Raw genomic sequence first — 12,689 nt, forward strand, 5'->3', positions numbered from 1 at the left:
TCCAGTCAATTTAACTAAAATTCAGTCAAACAGGCAGTCAATCATCCAGCTATTTAATTTGCACAAGGCCAACTAATTAGATTGACTGTTTTTGATGTGTCACTCTGAAACCGAAAAATACAGGTCTCAAAAAATAAATGCTTGAAAATAAGTGTAAAAAAATAGCCCTTGCTCTCTACTTTTCCCCACCATATGTTTTGTGTTAAAAAAAAAATGTGCCTGGCAAAGCAATATATATGAACCACACAGAAATCAAGAGATAGAAAGGTACATTAAAGAGAAATACAGGGGCGCCTGGGTGGCTCAGTCGGTTGGGCATCCGGCTTCGGCTCAGGTCATGATCTCACGGTTTGTGGGTTTGAGCCCCACATCAGGCTCTGTGCTGACAGCTCAGAGCCTGGAGCCTACTTCAGATTCTGTGTCTCCCTCTCTCTGCCCCTCCCCTGCTCACACTCTCTCTCTCTGTCTCTCAAAAATAAATAAAAAACATTAAAAAAAAAAAAGAGAGAGAAATACAGTGCTCTCAATTCCTTGAGCATAATAACCTAATATTCATTTTTGTCACTCCCACACAATGCCTACCACATGCGTGTTTGATAAACATTTACTAAACGGATTAATTATGTGTATTCAGACCACAAAAGGAAAAAGTTGTAAATGAGTGATAGAAACTCAAGAACAAGATATGCTACTCATGGGCAAATTTTAGTGGCAATCACTAATTTGATCAAGGTAAGCCTTCAATGAAGTTACATGGCACCATATAAGACATTCATCTACACTGACTATTCAATAATTAAAGAAACAGATTAGGTCAAAAGAAATCCTATAGGTATTTAGGATGTTATTGTATTTGGGAAATTTGGAATTATACATTTATAAATCTCAACAAAATACTAAATCATCTCTATTGAAAATGTTTTCTGAGATAGCAGACAACTATAGTGAGAAAAGTGAACACATGAAAAAATACATTAATATTCTTTATCATGTCTTTTTAACATGAAACTAAGTCATTCCTGGGTGCTTAAAGTCGAAGACAACAGAGCACTTGGGAGAGAATTTAAAATTCCTCTTCCCATATTTTGACGTTGGCATGACTTCTTGGTTGAGCGTATAAAGTGTTTCCAGGGCAAAGCATTTATTTCCACTTAATTATTCTCCTGCAGCAAGTACAAGTTTTTTCTGCCTGCACTATGTTAAGGTCTAAAGCCACATTTCAAATCCTGGAACACTCAAAGAGCTCTAAAGAGCCAGTGTGGACACTGTCAGGTGTTTTAGAAACCTTTGGATTTTTTTTTTTTTTTTTGGCCCAGGCTTTCAATGAGGGGAGTGCCCCCTGGTGGAAATGCTTGAAAATATTGTTAGAAAATATTTTGATTAGAATGTGTTAATTACCAAAAAAAAAAAAAAAAAAAAAAAAAAGAAATTCATGTCACTTGAGAATAATGCTATATGCAAAATGACTTCAGAATCTGAATATGGGAATGCATGTTCTGGTCCTGTTCAAGCTGTGGTTTCGTGAGTAGTTGCGCTTACAGACTCAAGATGTACACGGCGCCTGTTTCCCATCTCCGGGAGTCAAAACCGTAGTTCAGACTTAGAGCAAGGTCATTTGTACCAACCTTCCATGGGGAAGAGTCAGAGGGATCTATTGGCAAAATTTTTTCTTCGTGGTAAGAAAATAATATGTCAAGGTCTTCATGTGCCTTACCTGCTGTCTCAGAGAATATACTAAAACACCCAGACTAAAACATGTACCGTGCACCATAGGTGCTCAATGAATTTACTGAACAAAATCAAACAAAACCATCAGTCATTCTTGCCTCTGAAAAGAACCTGAGAACTTGTATGTTATGTGGGAAGTTACCAGCAACTCATGAATGTTACTTTTATTAGAAATGAGGAGCTGCCTTCCACTGGGACTTCACATCATCAAATAATGCACTATGTGCTCTATACATAAAAACATAAAATGATTCTGCATGGTCATTGCACAGGGGTTAAGGGAGAATTCTCATTGTTTTCACTTTAAGAGTGAACTTACTGATGAATTCCTAAACCTTTTTCACATTCCAAAAAGAGTTTACAAGTTATTACAAGTAAAATTCATTAGTAATTGTAAAAGAAAGAAAAAACCTTCAATAAATATTATCAGGACTTCCAAAAGCTAATTATGAATTCTTTAAAACAGCAGATAAGCAAAAGAGACTGCCAATCTGAACAAAAGGCCTGTCTGGCCTCCCGTTTGTCTCCTCTTTGAACATAATCACTGATTCAAATAGATTTTATCAGCTTCGTGGAACTTCAAAGCCCTCAGAAGGAAAATAGGATTTTATGAAACCTCTCTCCCTAAAAGGAAAATTCGTGGAATATTCTTCAAGACTACCTACCTCTGTTGTTTTGTGAATTTTTAATCATATGTCCAGGTGAAAGACTATTTTCAACTCCACCTACTACCTTGGACGCCTGCCAAGTAAGTTATAAGCAGACGCATTTATCTCTGTCGCTGGGGAGGCTAAGTGAGAGCTGTCACTTTGGGGTAATAGCACCTTTTTACCTTTTATTCAATAGTGATATGGATAGTGGACTTTCCTTAAATTACACTGTGAAGAATTATAGGAACACAGTAGCAATTTCTGTTATACTTAAGCAGGCAAATTTCTCTCCACCACATAATTTACAGAACTCAAATTCAATAAAACATTACATGATGGTCCATTACTGTTATCAGTTTTGAATAATCCATCTTCATTCTTTATTTTACTGGAAAATAAAGTGTGCCAAAGGGATGGGGTGGGGAGGAGAGAAAAAAGGGGGGGAAAAGCCACAGAATGGGATCAGAGTTAGATTCTGGGTTTTATTTTTTTAAAACTTTAAAAAGGCACTAAAGACTATATTTGCTTCTATCTCAATCCCTAAATTTGCAATAATACAGGGAAGTGAATTGAAAAGTATAAATCTAGAAGCTTCAACAATTATTTTTAGCTATAGGTTTCCACTAAAAAGACATCAAGTGGGTATAAGTGAATGAATAACATATGCTAAAAGCTAGTACCTTCAGCCACATATGCCCATCCATTTAGAAGGGGGAAAGTCCTTAGAACAACTAATTATATAAATTTCACCATCAATTTTCAGAAAAGGTAAACTTTTTTTTTAATAGCCATGTGCGAAAGTCTTAAGAGAGAGGTTTTAGGAGACCCAATTAGGATGATGAGAAAATTCTCCAGTGAAGAGTTAAAACATGAAATCCAAGATTTTAATGTTGCACAGAGCTGTCAATGACTAAAAGACTCTCATCTCATAAGAGAATTATGGATTATGTTAATGTTTTAACATACTCTTTATAGGGTGTCGATTTCTTTATTCAGCCATATCATATAACTCTACCTTTGCATGTACATATTTGACATTAATTTTTTAAAACTTGGAGTTGGAATTTCACATTGTAGTAAGTACACACAAATGTGTGATGTGCGATTTAGCTCTCAGTGCTCCTTGCCTATACATATGCATTAGCATGTGTATTTTCGTACGCCACACTCACACCATACACTCTCACTCTGCACCTGCATTTATTGAAATGCATACACTTCGAAATAAACACACTACATGCATTCATATGAATGTATAATCATTAAAATAAATGCAGCTGTGTGTGTGCGTGCCTGTGCGTGTGTGGTTTTTAAGTATGACCACCAAACGCACACGCATGCTTGCATGTCCAAAACCTCGTTCCCAAAAAGTGAACACTTAAATATATATAGAAAATTACTTATTTGAGTCAAACAGCTTCAAATATGGCCAATACCCACTTCGACAGAGGCGTGCCAATTACCAACCTAAAGGTTTAAGACCAAATCCCTATATCACCCGGGCTCCAAATAATTTTTTGTGGTACTTTTTCTAAATTAGACATTATTACTAAAGAGAGCTCGGTACTGAAGCTGTCACTGTTTACATTCCCCCACCACCCCGAGAAAAATTAAGTCACTGTTTTTGATATTTTAACCACAGAGATAACTATGTCTTCAAAGAGATTACTATGGTGTAAAGAGATAGAATTCTCCTTCTTTCCAGCAACAAATCCTAGAGATATCCATGGAATCAGCCAATGTGAGAACCAAAGGCAGGACAAACGGTCAACCCTTCAGAGTAACGGTGTGACATCATAACCCGAGAGAAGAAAAACCATCCAGATGGGTAGTGACTTCACACATCCCTCAGCTAAAGTCTCTCGTCATTCTTCACTGTGTAAAATACATTCCTTAGTGCTTTAAGACCTTGTCATTCTTTACCATATAAAATACGTTCTTATTCCATTTCCTTATTTCTTAAAGCACTTTCGTCAGTGCTTTAAGAAATAATTTGCTCAATTTTTAAAATACTTCTTAGTAAGTCTGCATTTCATTTGTGTTAATGTCAATGTTGTCTTTGTGGGCTTTCAATGAAATTGACAAACATTTTACTGATCATTTATGTAGATACCTGTTTTTTGCCCGGTACTGAGAAATACTAGCAGTTACTGCTATTTCCAAAGATAAAGAATGTTGCCAGAAGCAGGAAAACTAGAAGTTTGACTTTCCATTCATTCCCTCATTTAATTTTTTAAATAATAACCTCCCAACTGTTACAAATGTCATGACATTTACCAGCCACTAATGAACATTCTTAAGTTGTAAAAAAATAAAACTAGTTAAATCATACTAACCCTAGAAATTCTCTTCTACAACTACCCTTTAAAAAAGACAAAAGATACATGCATAAGTAAAATAAAACAGATAAAGAAAGTGAAAACAAACACTGAGTTACAGGCTTTGTCAGGCCTCCGCACTCTCAATCCAGTTCAGACAAGCCAAAAATAAGTCACTGCTGGGATTCTCCTAGGTATGGAAACTCTGCCAACAAGTAATTAATACTAGATTATTTTTATACCAGAATCTTATTCTTACGAATCACATAATAAACAAAATAACTTAAATATGAAAGGAAAGTATGAGTCAGTCCAAAAAAAATTGACGAAAGAAAGAAGAGTGGTAAAACAACAAAGTTGAAAGGACGTAATGGCCTCATTTCTAATCAAAGTTACATGTTCTTCTGGTTTTTTTAGTGTGCCTGGGCCAAAAATACACACTATATATACCATGCTAATTTCCAAACAAAGAAATTTAGAAAAAAAAAAACCCTCTCATTTACAATTTAATAGAAGCGGTTTAGGACTTTTCATCTTAGACCATCTCCTATCTTCGTCACTCTCTCTCCAGGCCCCTCCAACCATCCCCCAGGCTGATAATCCCCTCCTCACAGGCATTTGCCTAGGAGGACAAAGGTGTGAACACAAGAGGTAGATGCAGGTCTCGGTGAAAAGTCGGCAAACTAAGGCCCGCAGGCCAAACTTCCCAGGGGGCCTGTTTTGTAAATAGTTTTACTGAAACACCACCACACTCACATCCATTCACCTGTTGTCCCTGGCTGCTCACCACGCTACCCATCCCCAGACAGTGTCCTGATGGCCCTCAAAGCCTAAAGCATTTGCTATCTGGACTATAACAAAAAGGTTTGTTCATCTCTGATCTAAAGAATAAAGTTTGGAGGAATACTAACAATAATGTAGAGGGGAGAGGACAAAGCTAAGAAACATTTTATGTTAATAAGCCATAAATATACACATATATACATATTTCCCCCCTAAATGGCTGATCAAATTAAATGGCAGAAATTGCCATAGAGTCTCACAATGTGTTTTGTTTTGGGTTTTTATTTTTTTCCAGAAAGTTGTAGAGGAACTTAAACAGGGCATGTATATATATACTCATGCTTGACATGGGCATTAACAGGAGGAAGACAGCAGGCTAGAAGCCTGGAGTCTACCAATGGCCTTGACCAAGCCATGAAACTTTTCTCAATCTGCTACTACTAACAGTCTACGATCTCATGAGATAAAAATATAGGTAATGCCGGTTTGAAATATGATATTGAATTTATTCTTTCACGGCCCCTGAGTCAAGATCGATCTATACATAGTTCTTGGTAGAGGAGGTTTATGATAGGGAAAGCAGTGCTAAGACTTAGGCACCATCAAGAACAGACAATATGACCACACAACAAGAATTAAAAAGCAGAAGCGTAGAGCCGAGTAAACAAATAAGCATTAGTAAAAGATGGGACTAAAGTAAGAAGAGAGAGAAAGCGAGAACCATTCCAAAAAGAACGCAACTGACCTGAGTTCTGTTAAAAGCCACACGTGCAAATACTGCCTGGGAGATTCCTGCTCGTTTCAGTTCATCACGTACCCACTGGTAGATTTCGGAAGACACCTCTGTGTTGGTTGAAACCTGTTGCTCCAAAGGCTTATTCATAGATCTACTGACAGGGGGAGGGTGGTTCAAGTATTGTTGGTTTAAGGACTGCTGGGCTAAAAGTCTATTCACGGCGTACTGCTGGTTCAGCAGCTGAGCCATCACCAGCTGCTGGTTGACCAATTGAGGACTGATGGGCGTTGACACGAGCCCAGGGTGCAGGTTCGGTAGAGGGGTCCGGACAGAGGGCTGGCTGCCGTGGGAGAGCTGCGCAGGGGACGGAGGCTGCTCAGCGGTGTTCCCTGGGACCGGCTGCTGGCCAAAGTTGACGTGATTGGCACCTTGCTGGGATAGCTCAGAGAGACTATCCATTTCCACTAAAGGAGACAAAAGTAAAGTCATGTTAAGCCAACAGTCATGGGTACTGATGAGGATTTCTGATCATTTCCTAAACAGAGATGGTAGGCACAGGGCACGTTGAAAATCCAATTAAACTAAAGAAAAATGTTCAGATGGAACTCAGTGGTTCTGGATTTACTTTGCCTTTCTGCACAATTCCACAACTTTGAAAAGGGGACAATACAATATGTCAGATCTAATTTTATAATGTGGATTAGATTTAAGGCATAAAATCAATTATTTTCAAATTCCATGGGACTAGTTTTGGGGTCAAACTATTATTCACTCTCACTTTTTTACCCCAAGAAGGCTTATAAGGAATGGTTTTGTTTTTCTTTAAATAGCTTCTAGAAAAACACCATTTGCTTAATAGCAACTATAAAGAGTTGAGCTAAGAAAACATGTGCACTAAAGAAATAAGAAATATCCAGGTAGTTTCTCATGATAGATATTAACTGTTATTACTTGAGGCAAAATTTTAGACAGGAAAAATATTATCTACGTTCAATTTTTACCCAGCCATGAATTATAAAGAAGTAATCTATAAATAAAGCAAGCATAACAATAAGTAATAATGACTGAGTACGTACTGACCACTGTGTTAAGTATCCTATATAGCTTGTTTCATTTAATTCTAACTATCACAGGTGGCAAGTATATCCTCCAGAGAATGAAGCAAGCCAGTATACCCCATTTTGCTAAGACCCAAATGTTTCTTGAAGAAGCTATGGCTATCCCCAGATGCTAACGACAATCTTTCAAGGAAGGGGCGGGGACTCATCCTGGTACAATGGTGATCCTGTCACGATTTTGCAATTTATTACCACCTACCAGGATGAATGCTTCTCCCTTGGCTGGGTCCCTAATGCGGACTGGCTGAGAGTCAGCTGTAAGTGTGTCAAATGCTCTGCTGTAGCAAGGAAGAGACTGGCTTGATGCTCTGCACTGGAAAGGCTGAGCATGACGGTTGTATGTAAATAGGTGAGTCTTTTCCAAACTGCACACCGCACCTCCGTGTGTAGACTCTGGCTTGCTTTTCATCATTTCTCTTTTTATTAAATATTCAGGCTTTATATTTAGAGGAACTTATCATATTGCTATAATCACTGATATATGCAAAATATAACTAAGAATTGGGAAAGAAACCTTCCATTTCTACCAGTGATATCAGCCCAAGTGGGCCATTCACAGGGAATAGTAATTCAAGCAATTATTCCAAAAATGATGCATTGTCTTCATTATAGCTCTAAGCTATAAAAGGCAAAGAATCTGTTTTGGTAGATGGATGGCTTTGCTTCAAATATTAAAAGCTAAAGCACACTCAAAATTCAGGTTCTCTTGTTTCTTAAGATCTTTAGGAAAAGTCATTATTTTTGTTGTTGTTATTAAACGAACGCAATGGAAGGAAAGAGAAACAGATTTAAAAAGAGGGCGTAATGCTATGCATATTAAACATCCTGTTCCTATATTATTTTAAAATGCATTATTTGGAAGGTACAAGTATGTGAAAGAAAACACTAATAGAAATTAAAACATTAACCTTAATCACGGGGTTTGCTCTGGCAACATTAGCAAACTCAAAAGGGAGAAAACGTCATTTAAACGCTCAGGTACAACACACAACTCGTATGTGTCATCTCACGCTGCCGAGGATCTGAAACGCATTTCCTGCACAACACAGACTGACCTGAAGCTGCACGTAAAGATGGGATGCTACACTGGAATTAAAAGTTGAGAAGTGGTGTCATGATGTGTCTGGCATGGGCGGTAAACCTCACCGAAGTGCCCGCCTGGACAGGGCGGCGGGGGTGGGGGGGATCAGAGCTATAAAATTCACTTGATCTCAATTGTGGAAACTATAAATACAATGTAATTTCCTTAAAAATTGGGTGTAAAAATAGGCACTTTCTCTCAAACAAAAACAAAACACATAAAAGCATGATTTAGCTCTGAGAGAAATCACAGCTAATATTAGTTATTCAAGGCCTGGTTAGGTCTTCACTGAGATGTTAAGAAATGACAGCTTCCCTCCTCCCGCCTCGATTTCCTGCATGTCTGACAACCAAGTCAGTTTGGCTGATTTAAACACAAACATTTATTGAATTTAATTATCTCATTATACTCATACCCACTCCCCACCCTCAAAGAAACATTCTAAATTGATCTCTAATTGGGCAATCACAAGACCTGGCTGTAGATGTGACTTTGATAAACCCCCAAATGACACATAATGGTATGTAGCCACCACTGCCACTGTGTTTTGCTTACCCATCATATCTTTTGTCTTCTTGAAATGTTTGTACCACCTTCCAAATTCTTGACATTTTGCTGCTGAGACATTTGCATAGTAAGTGCTGTTCACAATGGAAGAAATCATACTCTGCATGAAGAGGGGGGGAAACATTTGTAATACATATCGGCACAAGATGGAACACAAAAATGATTTCAATTGTGTAAATGGCATTGTTTTAAAATCAACTGAGTACCAATACATTTTTGTTTCACGCTTTGACCTAAAGCCTCAACTTCTTAAAATTCATTAAGTAGCCCATCAAACACTTATTTGAGTAGAAAGCAATGGCCCACTGAGACCAGTATAAAGCTATCACACCAACAGATTTTACTCTACTATTTATTGAACTTCCATCAATGTCATCTATTCTCAGGCTGACAAACTTCCACTGATCTCGATAAATCCAAATGCATGAAGATGACTTTATGATCGCAATTTGTAAGTAAACACTATCTTGAGGTTCAGCGACTGTACATCTATGCTACTCAAAGTATGGCCCAGGGACCAGCAATATTAGCATCACCTCGAAGCCCATGAGAAATGCATACTCTTGGGCCCCACCCCAGACACGGCCAACCAGCACCTGCAGTTTACCAAGATCTCCAAGGGATTTGAGTGTGCATAACGTTTGGGAAATACCACTGGCACTTTCTACTCCTATAATTTAGGTTTCCACTGAAGATGTGTTAACTACACTAACACTCTCCAAAGGTTAGTTGACCACATTTACGGAAAAAATAAAGGGTGCCTCCATTAGAGAAACATTCTGCAATCTATTGCTAGCTTCATCTACAGCAAAGCTGAATTCTAAATTTCAAGCTAACCATAAAATTTTAAAATCTACACATTCCATACCTACTAAATTTCTCAAAGATACCCACAAAAAAGAAAATGACCATCTTTGTCACTTGTCTTCATTCTGCTTTTAACAAAAACCCTGAAGATGGAGTCAACAGTTTATAATAATAAAAACAGACAGGAAATGACCATGATTTTGGAGTTTTTGGTGTTTGTTTTTTTGTTTTTTTAACTCATTTCCAAGAAACAAGTGTTTTCATCCCAGGAAATTTTGGTTATGGTAATTCATTTTTTTTTAACCCTAATGCCCACATTACCTAGTAGGGGCTCAATTAATTTCCAGCTGCAGTTAAGGAATAATTAGACTTGCACCATCAATCCTTCCACTACTCCTATGTGTAGAAACATGAGAACTTACATTTCAGACTTCAACTGGTCTATGGTGAAACAATTTACATAAGACAGCATTGTTTGGGAGGCAGGGAACAACCAGAAAAGCCAGTTTGGGGACAAAAGTATTTTTATGTCATTATCTTCTTTAAGCTACTTGTAATTTAAAGTTCTTTTGGTTACTACTGATTCTCCGGACATCCATAATCAGTGTTAATTTCGTAACATGCACACATTCCTGTGATAGCTAACTCTTGGGGATCTTTGAAGAACTTCCAGTGAAGGATAAGCCAGAGTTGTGTTATTTGTATGAAACACGGATCCTAAGAAGCACTGCGATATATTTTTTTGGGGACACTTTCTACTTCATAGTCATTTTCACATTTTATTTCTCTAAAAAGACATTCTTAATGTGCTCGTGAGTCTCTGCCATTAATCCAGTAGCTTGCAATTTTACTAAGAGCCTCCCTCACTCCGGAGTACAAAAAGATACTTAGCAAGGTTGCCAAAACCAGAGCCAGAAGATTACCTGATCCAGTTAACAATCCGTCAGCTTCAATCATACTTACGCTATTGTAATAATGGATCAATAAAGTCAGACACTAATAAAACTATTGAGATCGCTGATGGATAATGGTGATTCTGCAAATGGATGACAGTTGATGCTCTTCAACTTTGGTCCAATTTTTTAAAAATTATTACTCTTGTTCCTAGACATTCTGGCAGTTTCTTAAATGTCAATATAATAGTACATATACGTTTCAGATGTAGTTTATGTCCTGGTTTTCAGAAATATATGGGAATATCTCAACTTTGCCGAGGTTTCTGACATTCTATTTCAGTTTGCCAATAGTTCTATACATGAAATTTGCTCTTTGCTGCACACCTACTGCGTGCCTAGCTTGCTACTAGGGATACAAAGGCAGATAAGACACAGCCTCTGCCTATAAGAAGCTTACCATCTGTTAGGAAGACAGATACATAAACAGATTACTTCAATTTAATGTGATTTAGCAGACCAACAGTGGAAAGTATATGGGGGCGGGGGGGGGGGGAGGACAAAAGGAAGAATACATGGTATGTGGTAAGACAGTCCATCTGAAATATTTTGATAAAATTAGAGCCCATATGTAATAGTGCTATGTAGTTCATTATTATCCATATGTGGAAAATAATATCCATATGTGCACGATCCTCAAAGCTTCCTCCTGCCCTTGCTTAACCCCATTCGGTAGGCTCTGTCCTTAAGTGACTTTCTGGATCCTTTCTACTCTGTCAAGTGGTGTGTGCTTAAGGAACTCTGATTAATGTAAATATTAGCCTAAGCAAGACATAAATGCAAAGGCTAATCCACAGGTTGTGACACATGTCAAAGCCACTTTTTAAAATTCTCTTTCTGTGCTTTCAGGGGGCTGGGGAATATTCCATAATTCAGGTAACTGGGGGGTGACCTCTATTTTTATTAGAACAATATGCACTAATCTGTACAAATAAATTGTTCCAGCAGCCACTGAGAGGTTGCGGTAAATCCCTTGTGGTAAAAATCCCTATTGGGAGACTTACATAGCTGTGGCATTGGACTAGACAATGGATTTCAAGGGCAAAAAAAAGAGATTTCAGAATCCTGAGGGGCCCATGGCATTTGAAAGATTATATTCAGGGGCTCGGGTGGCTGTCAGCTGGGCTTCCAACTTTGGCTCAGGTCATGATCTCACAGTTTGTGAGTTCGAGCCCTTCATCGGGCTCTGTGCTGACGGCTCAGAGCCTGGAGCCTGCTTCAGATTCTGTGTCTCCTTCTCTCTCTGCCCTCCCCTCCTCATGCTCTGTCTCTCTCTGTCTCAAAAATAAGTAAACATCAAAAAAAAAAAAAAGAAGATAAAAAATCATAGTACTGGTTCTTAAATTTAGAAAATCCTAATGAAACACAAATTATTTGGATAATACAAATAACAAAGCCAAGGTTGGTACTATTTTCCTAGGGGATGAGGATATGCAGTGGGTAGGCAGATCAAGATCCACATTTTGAAGGAAAGAGGCTTGGGATTCATATGTCGACATATATATAAAAAAAGACTTCAGTTTAAAAAGATTATACTAAGTTGTACTTTGTGCAGCCCCAAGGCTCCGTATTATTTTCCAATCCCCAATGTCCAGCATATACTAAATACACACTAAATATTCATTTAATGAAAGAGAATAGCTAAAATCTGCATTCAAGTCCAAAATGTGTTGCACAGAGGCAGTGTGACCTTGGTCACATTAATTGACCACTGAGTCTATCATAATCCCCCTTACTAGATGGGAATCACGGCAACGCTCACTTCACAGGCTTCTTGAGAATCCATTCATTCAGGCATCCTTTCCCATTCATTCGGCGTATATCTACTCAACTCCTACTAGGTGCCAAGCACTAGGCAAGTTACTAGAAAAGTAATGACCCAAAGACACATACTATCCACACTTACACAGACAATAAATAAGATGAATATGGTGCAATTAGCACAGAG

At 38.0% G+C, this 12,689-nt stretch overlaps 1 protein-coding gene across 1 annotated transcript in view; it reads right to left on the minus strand.

Moving 5' to 3' along the window:
• Window positions 1-12,689, minus strand: part of SATB1 (SATB homeobox 1) — a 77,256-nt gene that overhangs the window by 43,776 nt on the left and 20,791 nt on the right. The window contains exons 5-6 of the mRNA XM_029938769.1: window positions 8,970-9,081; window positions 6,225-6,679 (exon numbers count right to left, since the gene is read on the minus strand). Of these exons, the coding sequence (XP_029794629.1) occupies window positions 6,225-6,679; window positions 8,970-9,081 (567 nt within the window). The remainder of the gene's footprint in view (window positions 1-6,224; window positions 6,680-8,969; window positions 9,082-12,689) is intronic.

This window comes from Suricata suricatta, chromosome 5 (genome assembly GCF_006229205.1).
Source record: "Suricata suricatta isolate VVHF042 chromosome 5, meerkat_22Aug2017_6uvM2_HiC, whole genome shotgun sequence".
Lineage (NCBI taxonomy): Eukaryota > Metazoa > Chordata > Mammalia > Carnivora > Herpestidae > Suricata > Suricata suricatta.